General features: G+C 30.5%; 1 protein-coding gene across 1 annotated transcript; it reads left to right on the forward strand.

The window, feature by feature from the left end:
* Window positions 1-2014: 2014 nt before the first annotated feature.
* Window positions 2015-12766, forward strand: LOC139902064 (protein ACCELERATED CELL DEATH 6-like). The gene is made up of 3 exons (XM_071884722.1): window positions 2015-2624; window positions 3966-4498; window positions 12205-12766. The coding sequence occupies exons 1-3, from the start codon at window positions 2015-2017 to the stop codon at window positions 12745-12747; spliced, it is 1686 nt and encodes a 561-aa protein (XP_071740823.1). The 3' UTR covers window positions 12748-12766.
* The last annotated feature ends 243 nt before the right edge of the window (window positions 12767-13009 follow it).

Genomic DNA, 13009 nt, shown 5'->3' on the forward strand with positions numbered 1-13009 from the left:
AATCTTTTAAGAAACTTCAGGGACCAACTGTGTATTTTTGACTAATGATCATTAATCAATTTGACGATGATTACCTTTTCTCTGAAAATTTTAAAATCAAAATCCTTCTCGGACATTAGCGAATCGGGAGTTACCTTGATTGTCAAATTTGACAATATATCTTATTTTTTTGAGACATTTGTTTTTACTTTTTCTACACTAAATAACACCGAATAGATTTGTCTTTTTATAAGGTTCCATTAAATATATTTTTAATGGGGGATGATTCTCACACACTGTTTTTTGATCCTCACACACCAATTTACTTGAACTCCTCCCTAATAATAGGGTAAAAGGGTGTGTGAGGATCAAAAAACAGTGTGTGAGAATCATCCCCCATTTTTAATGGTTGTCCTTTTCACCGACATCTATTTTAAAAGTTCCATTAAATCTAATCTAATATAAGGAGAATAACATGATCTTTCATCCCCGATCGACTTCTAATAATATTGTTTCTCTTTTTTTTTTTTTTTCCTTTCATCCTACACACTACACGTACACTCGTCTTAGCATTTCATAATAATTTCTCTCGACACATCCAGGGGCAGAAACACAAGGGGGCCGGGGGGGCCTGCCCGCGAGTGAATTTGAAATTTTTAGCCTAAATTTTTTGAATATTTTTATTTTGTCCCCAGCAGGGACGGAGCTTGAAGTAAAATACGAGGGTGGCCGAGTTAAATCAAGCAAAACATGTAGTGTCAACATCATTTGGCCTTTGAGTTTCACCATAATGCTCATTTGGTTGATTATGGTGTTGAGTTTCCTGTTCATCCTCGAAAACTTGAAACGTTTATTTTCCTGAATTGCATCATCTATTATGTCACCGAATTATCTCTTAGAAAAAGAAGTTATTTTTTTCGGTTATGACTTTTCAGCTACTAAAGAAAATATTACAGAGTACATAATTATTCTAGTAGTTTAATTAATCATTAAATTAATCAATACATTTAATTTAAAGCAAAAAACGTTGTTTGTTAAACATTCACTTTAACAAGATACTAATATTCAGTTTATTTATAAAAATATTATATTAAACCTAAATCAATTAATAAAAGAGTCGAGTGTTATAAAGACATAACTTTTGGAACAAACATTACACAAGTATAACGATTTATGATATGATATACGAGTATATAATAAAGAAAATAAAAAAATAAAGATACCTTTGGTTTGACTTTGTTATCTAGCCATAGACTAAGAAAAAGAAAAAGGCTATAATTTATAATTTAAATCAATGTCGGTTGGAAATGAAGACAAGAAAGTGAATTAAAAATCTCAACTCTTCAGACCCTTTAAAATACAAGAGTTGTTATCTTATTGGGATGGCCAGACTGCAAATTTTTATATATGAAACTCAGAAAAATATGAAAAATGCTACATAGTCCAAATTTTGCTGGAGTGGCCGGGGCCCTCCCCTGCCCCTAGTATGCTTCGTCCCTGGTCCCCAGTAAAATTTGTGTGTGTGTTCAAGAGATTGAGATGGTAAGATAAGTGTATAGGTGGGTGTGAAATAAAATATGATGAGAGAGAGAGAGCGAGGCTGGATTAGGGAAGAATATCGCTAGGCTTTCTTGTTGTTGAGGTGTTATTTTATTTCGTCGTTGGCTTGCTTGATATGTGGTTTTGGGTAGTGTTTTTTTTTTTTGGCCTTATATATAGTTGCTAGTTGTCTTGTGTTTCTGTTGTTTCATGCTTTAGACTTTGACGGTTTGACCTTGTTGTTGGCTCATCTTTAGATAACGTTGATTTAGTATGCTTTTGTTTAACTTTCTAGTTACGAGTCAAATGTATTGTTTCTCTGTATGTTTCTAGGTCTAATTCATTATTTGATGGAGAGGCTCTCTTATATAGTGTTATTTTTCCAGAAAATAACCCTCTCCTAGTGTTAGATATAATGGGTGAAATTTACTCGTTGTATTATTTGTACTAATTAACTTCTCTTCAAGGCCTTACATCACCAAAGTTATATTCTCATATGATAGCTAGTTTGTTCACAGAAACAAAAGTCTACAATAGCAGTCTTATGGATGAGGAATCATACCCTTACTCACATAAAAGTGTAACACAAAAGTCTTTGGAGAAACTTAATAACGGTGTACTCGAAGTGACACCGAGCAATAATACGATTCTTCACCTTGTTTCCATGCTTGGAAACGTTAAATATGCGAACAATATAATTAAAGAACATCCATCACTGCTATACATTCGTAATTCTGAAGGGGAGACAGCTGCTTATGTCGCTGCAAGTGAGGGACACATGGACATTCTTGAAATAATGATTCACTATTTCAAAATAAAAAAGGATGACATCGAATCGCTTGTTACAAGGACCATGGACAACAACACTGCATTGCATGTTGCAATTCAAAATCATCATGTTGGTGTAATATTCTTGTTGATCAAACAAATTCCTCAACTTGCAAACCGTATAAATAATTTAAAAGAGAGCCCAATTTACCTTGTTGCTGAAAGAGGTAGTTATCATCGTATTCTCAAACTCATACTGGACAACTGTGAGCATAGAACTTTTGAGGGACCAAATGGCAGAACAGCATTACATGCAGCAGCCATTTCTGGATCATCGGGTAATTTTTTTATTTTTTATTTATTTATTTTTTTTTTTTTTTATATGCTACCTCTCGAATAATCCATGCCTTGCATCGATCATATAATTTAACTTTGACATTTAATTTGTCAACGTACAATTCTGATGGCATTTGTAGTTTATTTATATATAGTTAAGTTATAGTATACAATTATATATACAACCTTTAAGATTTGATTTACTGATCAGTCCCATTGTTTATAAATAAATTCAATCTAATTAAATTTAACTTAATCTAATTATTAATAATAATTAATCAAATAAATTGTCATCATAAATTTTGTTACTATAATATTAAATATATAATGAGAAACATTCATTTTCATTCTTATCTTAATTTTTTTCTTTAAAAATCAGGAGATAAATCTCAGCCCTTATATCAATATAATTAATGGCTAGGTTAAAAACGCGGGACAATCACATGTGAAGCAAAATTAAGGATTCAAATGAAAATTTCTCCATATATAATATATAATATTGTTAAAAGTCGCTAAATTAATTTAAGGTCGTGTTTAGTAATAATTACTCAAATAGTTTTTGGCATACCGATATCAAGAAACGTTTATCAAATTTGAGGTTGTGAGTTTGAGTTTTGTCGTAGACAAAAGGAATGTGTGTATTGGTGTTGGAAAGTTATTCCACATCGGTCATGGGACAAAACAAATGTAGGTATATAAGTCTAAGGGGAAGTCCCTCTATCACCAATTGGTTTTAGAAAAGGATGAACTTTTAAACTTATATTGTAGCAAATGTTGTTGGACTATCGATATATTAATTCTGTCATGGTATCAGAGCTTAGGTAAGCGGTTTTACAAAGCGAGTCTGAGTCAGGCCCTCATGTGTGTGCCGCCGTCGCTACAAAGAGATCGAGTCAGGCCGCTATCTCTACAACCGTTCCACGCCTCGATGTGAGGGGGCGTGCTGGGAAGTTATCCCACATCGGTCATGGGACAAAACAAATGTATGTATATAAGTTTAAGGGAAAGTCTCTCTATCACCAATTGGTTTTAGAAAAGGATAGACTTTTAGACTTATATTGTAGCAAATGTTGTTGGACTATCGATATATTAATTCTGTCAGTCAGTTGGTTATTCCAAAAAAAAAAAAAAATAAAGAAAATGATTACTAGTTTATTGCATAAATATTTATAATATATCATTTGAAATCATATATTTACTGTTCACACCATTAATTTATTAAATTAAATTGCATGCCACGTTTTTGAATAATCGATATATAACCTATATATAATTTTGGATAGAAATGTTACTGGTAAGCTATTATAGTAAATTACTTAACTAATGATTCGTACGTATTTCAGAGTCAATTAAGTACATGCTATCAGAAAACCGCCATCTCATATATAAACCAGACGATTACCATCGGATCCCATTGCAATACGCTGTTCTTCATAATAATGCACAAGCAACTGAAGCGCTACTAAAAATAGATACCTCAGTAGGATATAAAAAGGTGATGGAAGATGGCATAGAATCTTCGCTGGTTCATATTGCTTCAAGTCAAGGTCATCAGGCCCTAGTGAATCTTCTTATATTAAAATGTCGTAGATGTTCAGAGATGATTGATGGCAAAGGTAGAAATATTCTTCATGTTGCTATAGATAATAAGAAAACAGAAGTTGTTGAATATATTTTCAAAAAGGAATCCTTAAGTTTTCTTATCAATCAAAAAGATAAAGATGGGAATACTCCTATTCATTTATATATGGCGTCTGAGCTTGATATGATAGAAACATTGATGGATTCAAGGGTCAACATGAATATCCTCAACAATCAAGGTAACACTCCTTTGGACGTTGCATCTTCAAGCATAAAACGAAACAGATTGTTAAAGGTACACTACTCGTACTATATTATATATATATATATATATATATATATATATATATATATATATATATATATATATATATATATATATATATATATAAGTACGTACTTTTTTAAGTTTTTGTAGTATCGTTTCCGGTCCATCAATAAATACATATAACCAGATGAGCTCTCTACAGTACTTTAAAATCAATTGGTGATATATAGAGAAGTTCTCCTAACCTTATATGCATAAAATTGAAAAATATATTAACCAAGGCAAATCCATAAAAATGAATGAGCCTAAATAGCCGAACACCACAATTAGTTAGGTGAGCCTCGAAAGCATAATATGATCAAGCATCGCCACAATTAGTTGGTGGTCCCAGTCGTTGGTCAAAGAAGTGAAAATTTTGTCGTGTAGTGGGGCTATTTGCGGCGAAATTGCGTCGCCCCAAATACTTTCGTCGTCTATCCTGTTTTTTCTTGTAACAAAACTCAACTACCTTTCTTATTTTTTCGACACGTACGCTTTTTTTTCTGTGTGTCAACCTTATAGCTTCTTAAAATTTATGACATAAAATTTGGAGATTATATTTTTTTAAAAATTAATTAGATTAAATCATGTTTTAGGATATAATTAGATAAAAATCAATTACATAAATGAGATACATATTATACATATATCTAATAGACAAAAGTGATGAATAATAACTAGGGGTATTTTCGAATTTTTCACTTTTTTTTATACTAAATTTCATTTCACAAACAAAGCCCCCCACACTTTTTTCAAAAATTCAAATCGACTCCTCAAACAGGGGGGTAAAGTGTCAAATAACCATTTTCATAAATAATCTTAAATAAACTCCACACAAATATTCAACGGGTCAATTTTTCCGGCACCATCGTTAAACTCGAAATAATTTTAGGAACACAATGTCACTAACTATACGCAAAACGGACGCTTTTTTAAAAACGCTAAAAATTTGGGGTACTTTTCATACACGTTTATTTTGCGTTAAATTTTTAAAAGTCAGTGAAACGCGGAGATGCACAATGTATAGTTAATTTAAAATAACGTTTCAACGACATTATCGCTAGCCACGAAATAATTTTACAAACTAAACGCAATAAAATACATTGAAAACCGAAACCCCGGCGCGAAGCGAGGGTTCGAAAACTAGTTATTCCTATATACTAATTCCCATAGTTGGGGAATAGTAAGTGAATAGTTCTCGTTTTAACGCTTTACATACCTATATACTAATTTCCATATTTGCGGAATAGTAAGTGAATAGTTCCCGTTTTAATGCTTTACTAAGTTGTACATCGCGCAGAAACTGTTGTACCCACAAGGGGTAGTACTAAGTTACAAGTTTTTTTTTTTTTTTTTTAAATTCTCCCCTACAAATTTTATTAAAGGACTGCACGTAAACGTTGCCCCGATTTTTTATATATACCCTTATTAAGCTTCAAAACATCAAATTTACCCACCTAAACAAGTTATTATCATATATGTCCATTTTTAACCTTTAAAATAACATATATACCCACATAAATAGAGTAATATCATATATGTCCATTTTAAACACTCAAACACATCATATATACCCATTTATCAAAATAAAATAACAATCTAGGAAGTAATAATTTATGAGGAAGACATAATAAAGTTTTTCAGGAAGTTCATTATTGTACACAGCTCATGTATCATATCGTATTATGGTAATTTGCAGAAAAATCTATTTTTGAAAGGCATACATTTTATCACTCCGTAATATACAGTAACGAAAAATTACATATGCAAACTTACATACATATACATGGGTTAACCATATGTATGTAGCCTATACAGAATTCAACATATACAATGCAACTATGAACACATATACGATGAAATATAGATATAAATGGACCGTATGATGACCAATTGTTATTGGAACAGATATTCCTTATTGAGAGGCCCTTCACGCAAACCTCAAGGCAGCAAATTCCATGGCTACCAATTTAGTACAGTAGCCGGAAAGCGGCATTAATTTAGCTATAGGTCGAACACAAGAATGAGGGGTTGTCTAGCAAGCAAGACCAATAAAAAATACGGCTTAATAGCCTTTTTAGGTTTTTCATATACGTATTATTGTTAATGGGTAATTAAGATGGGTTTATGAGTTTAATGTGGGCTTATATGATAATATCTTGTTTAGGTGGGTAAATATAAGTTTTTAAAGCTTAATAAGGGTATATATGATAAAAACTATTTTTTTAAAACTAATTTTCCTCAAAAATAAAATGTTAAGCTTAATTCTTAATTTGTTATTATTATCCTTTTTTTTCCCTACAATTTTTCCGTAAACCTTCGACAATAATGTTTCGTATACTAATACATATATTTGGGCTACTAACTTTAACGCATATACAAATTTATAAGATGTAACTATGCGTTTCCAAACATAATTATTCTTCAGATCAAACACACACTATAACAATTTCTCAATGTAAACTTCGCAAACAACTCTTGAAGACTAGATGACATTATCAAAAAATGTTTACACGAAGACGCGCAACGCACCCCCTATCACTGGTTGTTTTTATTTTTCAAAAGAAAAAAGCGTGATCTATTTATATATGTTAGCAAAAGGGTAGATTGTAGTTATGACTTTTCTGTTGTCGTTTTGGTTAAGAGCTTGAGCTAAAAAGTATCCAAGTACCAACTTTGGAAGAAATTTGGTAAAAAAAATTATTAAATTCTTTTTCATATTTTTTTTAAACTAACTCTTTTTTAAACTTTTTTATTCACCTTCCTTATTCACTACAGGAAATATCACCTTTAGCGGCGCTCAAATAGCGCCACTTTTGGGTATGAAAGCGCTGCTGTAGATCTATTGTGGCGCTTTTGTGGCGCTTTTGCGAACGCTACTTAAACCTCGCCGCTTTAGATATTTTGTGGCGCTTTTTAGTGGCGCTTTTAGTGGGACCCACAACTTTTTTATTAAAAGATAAAAGAAATTAAATTAGCATTTAGCGGCGCAAATTTGTGACGTAACAAGCGCCACAATTGAATTTATATAAATAATTATTAATTATAAAGAAATTATTATGTGACGAACTTTTAGTGGCGCAAAAAAGCGCCACTTTTGATTTTTATTTTATTTAAATATTTATATAAATAATAATTAAGCTGACCCTTTTGTGGCGCTAGTTTGTGGCGCACATAGCGCCGCTAAAGAGTTAAAAAAAATTGGCAGCAATTTGCTGTATTTGCGACTGCCAGCCCAGAATTCCGGGCTTACATCCCTCAAAATCAAAACCTGTTTAACATTTTAAATAATCGCAATATCAACATAATATAACATCAACAAAAAGTTTAAAGCGTTAAATAGATGTCAAACGCTAACATACAAATTAAGTTTAAAGAATTAACACTAATTGTTCAAAAGATGATACATAACAACAATGACATTTATCATGAAAAGTTCTAGTTCTGTACTAACTTTCTTGTACTGTACGGCAGTGAGGGTTAAAAGAGAATGAATTAGTGATATGTTTAGATCTAGGCTTTTTTGCTTTTCTTTTTACTTTTTGAGTTCTTGTACTGTACCACTCACAGCTCACATACCCATTTCTTTTACTTTTATAAATATTATTTATTATTAATATATATTTTCGGATATTCGGATATCCGAATATCCGAAAATTTTGAAAAGTTCTATCCGAAACCCGAATCCGAAAAATCGGATATCCGATTTTCGGATATTCGAAAATCCGGATATCCGATTTTTCGGATAATTTCGGATCGGATTTTCGGATAATTCGGATTGCGGATTCGGATACGGATATTATGAACACCCCTAGCAATTACTAGTTAACTATGTGTTCCCATTTTTTTTTAGAACAGCATATGTGTTCCCATTAATTAGTACATTTTAGTTTCAAAAGTCTTTACATCAGTTAACTATGTATCTCAATTCTAAGAATAAACATATCCTAACATGTATAACAAGTTATATCATTATTAACCTAAATGTAACCAAAAATCTTACTTAACTTAAAGCAAACGAAATTAAGTAAAAACCCCAACAAAATCTTACTTAATTTAAATAATTTTCAGATTTAGCAAAAACCCCAACAAAAACACAAAATTTAAACATATTCTAACATGTATAACAATTGCTTGTATCAATATTAACATAAAGCAAACGAAAAAGCCGATTAAATTCAAGAATTTTCGGATTTATCTTGTAATTTCATAAAAATATAAACTTTATGAGAAAAGGAAGGTAAATGATACCTTATTTAAGATTAATGAAGAGATTCGAGGTAGAGAGTCGAGAAAATCGCGAAGTTTTACTCAAACTGCAAAAACTTGAGAGAAAGTAGGTGTTTTTGAGTTATATTTGTGAAAAGTTGTGTGGTTATCATGAAAAATAGGTTAGGCTTTAGTCACATGGGTGGGGTCATCTAATTGGCAGTAACAATTAATTAGGTGGAGGGAAATATAAATTTTCATGAAAATAAAAATGTGGCATGTTTTGCACCACAACCAGCACCACTTATTCATAATTATGTATTTATTTATTATTTTTATTATATATACATATACATATATATTATAGTATTACATAGTACTCCGTATTATTTTTATTATACTATAATATAATAATAAGTATTAAATTATTATATCGTCATTATTTATAAGATTTATTATTTTTTTAATATCATATTATTATACATTCGTTATTTATTACTTCATCCGTACCATATTAATAGTTCAGTATTCAATTTTTGGATATCCCAAATTAATAGTCCACTTCCATAAATAGAAAATAATAAAAAGTTTAAGTTCTATTATGCCCTTAATGTATGTGGATTTGATTAAAGGATAAAGAAAAAGGTAAAGGTAAAACTGAAAAGTAAACAGAAAGTACAGTACTTTAATGACATTTCCATAAACTATGTGTTTTTTGTCTGTGGACTATTAATATGGAACGGATGGAGTAATAATATTAATTTTTGTATTTATTTTATTACTTATCGTAGTTATTTTTTAATACTATCATTTTTTGTTGTCATTATACACCATCATTTAATCGCCACGTTTACAGTTACATTTCACATTACACAATTCAACCGTTACTTTGCACAGCCGTAGTTAATTACTATTTTCAATTAAATGAATATTTAATATTTAGTATATGAAAAAGTTAAAGTAAAAACAAAAAAATATAGAAATCGACTAGTAATATTAATAATAATTAATTTTCGACGGATCATTAATAAAAATATAAATAAAAGTGACAAAATATGGTGTGATGATGTGTGCCACAATACTAATAAATAATATTGCTAGTTAAATCTTGTTTTTTTTTTTAGCCTTTAGTGGCGCTGGTGCGCCACAAAAGGGTAAAGAAGCGCCACAATAAAGTTGGCGGGATTTTTTTCGTTTGGCGGGATTTTTTTTTTTTTGGAGGGAAAATATTAAAAGGAAAAAAGAAAAAGAAAATACATTAAGTGGCGATTTTATGCGCCGCAAAAGAGTTGACGGGGTTTTTCTCGATCACTTTGTTTATTTAAATCTAAAATAAAATCACTAAATCAAATGTGGCGCTCATTGCGCCACAAAAAGCGCCACAAAAGACAATGTTTGACCAAAACTGAGCGAGCGTTGAAATTTTGTCGTTTAGCGAGCCTTTAGTGGCGCTTTTGGAGCGCCTCAAAAAGTATGCATCCCCTGTTCTCATTTTTCTAGTAGTGATTCATTTCATTAATTTTAACCCTTTTTTCGAAAAGCATTAATTTTTTTAACCTTATATTAACCAATTGTTAACTATTTAACTTAGCGGTTCAATTAACGAACCGTACTTTTTTAAACGTTTACCTAAATAACCATTAATCTTTTTTTAAAACGTTCAGTTTATCGACTGTCAACATTTTTTTTATTATAAATTATCGGTTTATCAACCGTTAACCGAACAAAACCACACCGCCACCTTTAACTGTTCTAGGCCAAAGTAAGTACCAAATGTAAATGTTATAAATATTTCCTGGCCAAACTAAATCTCTTGACAAAACTTCCCATGTGTAACTTAATTACCAATGAAGGCGCACTCCGAAACATAACAAATCAAAACATGACGCATCAACGCGCATCAAACCAATTTCTCGTTATAAATAGGGTTATTAAACATATCTATTTCTTCATTGTTACCTCTGTTTATATTTATTTTCTTATTTTGGAAAAAAGATTATAAAATATAGTAAGACACTTATAGTCTCATTTATTTTTTTCTAAAATATTTTTCATTTTTATTTAAAAAATAGATTATATAGATATATACTAATTATAATATAGATATTTTATAGAGGTGAGTCTGTAACATTGCTTTCGAAATAGCTTTATTGTCAATTATACGTACCTTTTCACAAGTAATATAGAGAAGTGATTTGAGAATGTCGTATGATTAGAATGTTAATATTACAAATTACAAATTACAAAAGTGGTTTCAAAAAGACGCTCCAATTTGTAAATCATTTAAACAATTTACTTTTCGCATGCAATAAATAATACTCCCTATATATTAATATACTATGTTCATCTTAATATACTATACTATGTTCCATCTTAGCTTTATAAGTTTTTATCTTAATTTTATGTTGTGTTAAGTCCTTTACTATTGCAATGTCACAAAAAACATTTCACTAAAACTATAGCCGTGCAATGCATGTGTAAAGAATCTAGTATATATATATATATATATATATATATATATATATATATATATATATATATATATATATATATATATATATATATTGGTTCAAATACATTCACTCTTATAATACATTAAGGTAGGATACCATACAAAACTTGACACATGTCCTTCTAACAGTTTTTAGGTATAAGGGCACTATAGTCAATAACTAAATAATAATATTAATTGAAAATTCATTTTTATATATTAGTAACTAAATCAAACGTGCATGTGAGTAACCTCCCCCTTGAAAATAGGTATGGTAGTTTGCTATTCCAAGTTCTACCTTTTGAAAACTTTCAACGATGAATATGTACTCCGTAATTGATTAAAGTGAGAAAATGGTGGTATAATTGCATTCAGATTTCATCTGCAGAAAATACAAGATGACCAACTCATGTGCATCAATTTGCCATTGTATCAAATTTTCATGACACGAAATGTGTATCAATTTTAATAGCGCGGTAGCTTGTGCAACCTTAAGTACACATAAAACATCCTTGTGCATCATGTTTTCTAAAGATTGGTTGTGCATGAAGAATTGAGGATTGTGTATCATTTTGTTTAGTAAAAAAAACATCAGTATACGTTAATAAATATGCATTTGTTCAACTGCACACACATATAAGATTTGTTCAAACATGCGATTAAATTGCAAGTCTAAATTATTTATTCAAATATAAATTAAAATTTACAATTGAATTGAAAGAAAGACTATTATGCCCTTAGTTTATATTTTCGTTTGAAATAAACAACATCAAAAAAACATTTTTTAAAATATGAAATATACTAGATCCAATGGCTCATATTTCTTCCTACCTTTTGTATTTTAAACAAGTTTGTACAATAACCTCACCCTATTAACTAGTATTAGTATTAGTATTACTATTACGTACATAATCGTAAATCAAATCTAATTTATATACCAGAACACGAGTGAATAAACATTATTTATAACTATTCATGTGCCATTACAATGCAGGCTGTAGAAATGGGTATACCCATAGGTAGAACTGCGGCACCTGTAAAACAGGATACAGCGAGTGATGAAGAACTGAATAATACGTATAAACATGTGAATGAACTTCTTGTCGTGGTCACTCTTATAGCAACTGCATCTTTTGCGGCCGCATTTACAGTACCCGGTGGTTTTGACAGTGATGAGGGATCCGATCATGCTGGAATGCCCATTCTACTTAAAAAAGCCGCTTTCAAAGCCTTTATGACAACTAATACGGTAGCATTTTCGTGCGCTTGTGCTGCTATATTTGGATACTTCAATTTGATAGTTCTTCGAAGAAGCAATACAAAAATAGTAACTCCCAAAATTTTCAGGGGCGTATTTAAAGTAGCTATCCATATCAGAATCTTTACACTCTCTGCCATAATAGCAATGTCAATTGCATTTGCAACAGGGATATACGTGGTGCTAACGCCCTATCCTGCTTTGGCAATCTCTTTATGCTTCATCGCCTTGTTAATTAACTATTATAGCTTTTGCTTCACCATTCCAAAAGATAATTGACTAGGTAGTAAAGTATCATGTGTGACAAGTAGTATTTGATATGTTTCCTAAATGTACGTTTTATATGAATAGTAGTAAATCTTAAATGTAAGTTTTTAAACTAATTGTAAGTAGTAAATCTTTTGTCATCCTGGGATCTGATGATCTTATTGCAAATTATTTAATTTTACTGAAGATGAGGTTTCTTAATTAGCCTAAACTAGTCAAGTCTGACTCGTGTATGTAAGTATCTATAGTTAATATTAAAATGTTATAATGATAA

Source organism: Rutidosis leptorrhynchoides, chromosome 3, assembly GCF_046630445.1.
Source record: "Rutidosis leptorrhynchoides isolate AG116_Rl617_1_P2 chromosome 3, CSIRO_AGI_Rlap_v1, whole genome shotgun sequence".
Classification (NCBI taxonomy): Eukaryota; Viridiplantae; Streptophyta; class Magnoliopsida; order Asterales; family Asteraceae; genus Rutidosis; species Rutidosis leptorrhynchoides.

Bases quoted from the DNA above. Each gene is read 5' to 3' on its own strand.
- LOC139902064 (XM_071884722.1), top strand. From the start codon at position 2,015: ATGATAGCTAGTTTGTTCACAGAAACAAAAGTCTACAATAGCAGTCTT. The intron at 2,625-3,965 runs GTAATTTTTTTA...TACGTATTTCAG, and splicing joins AGCCATTTCTGGATCATCGG to AGTCAATTAAGTACATGCTA. The intron at 4,499-12,204 runs GTACACTACTCG...ATTACAATGCAG, and splicing joins AACGAAACAGATTGTTAAAG to GCTGTAGAAATGGGTATACC.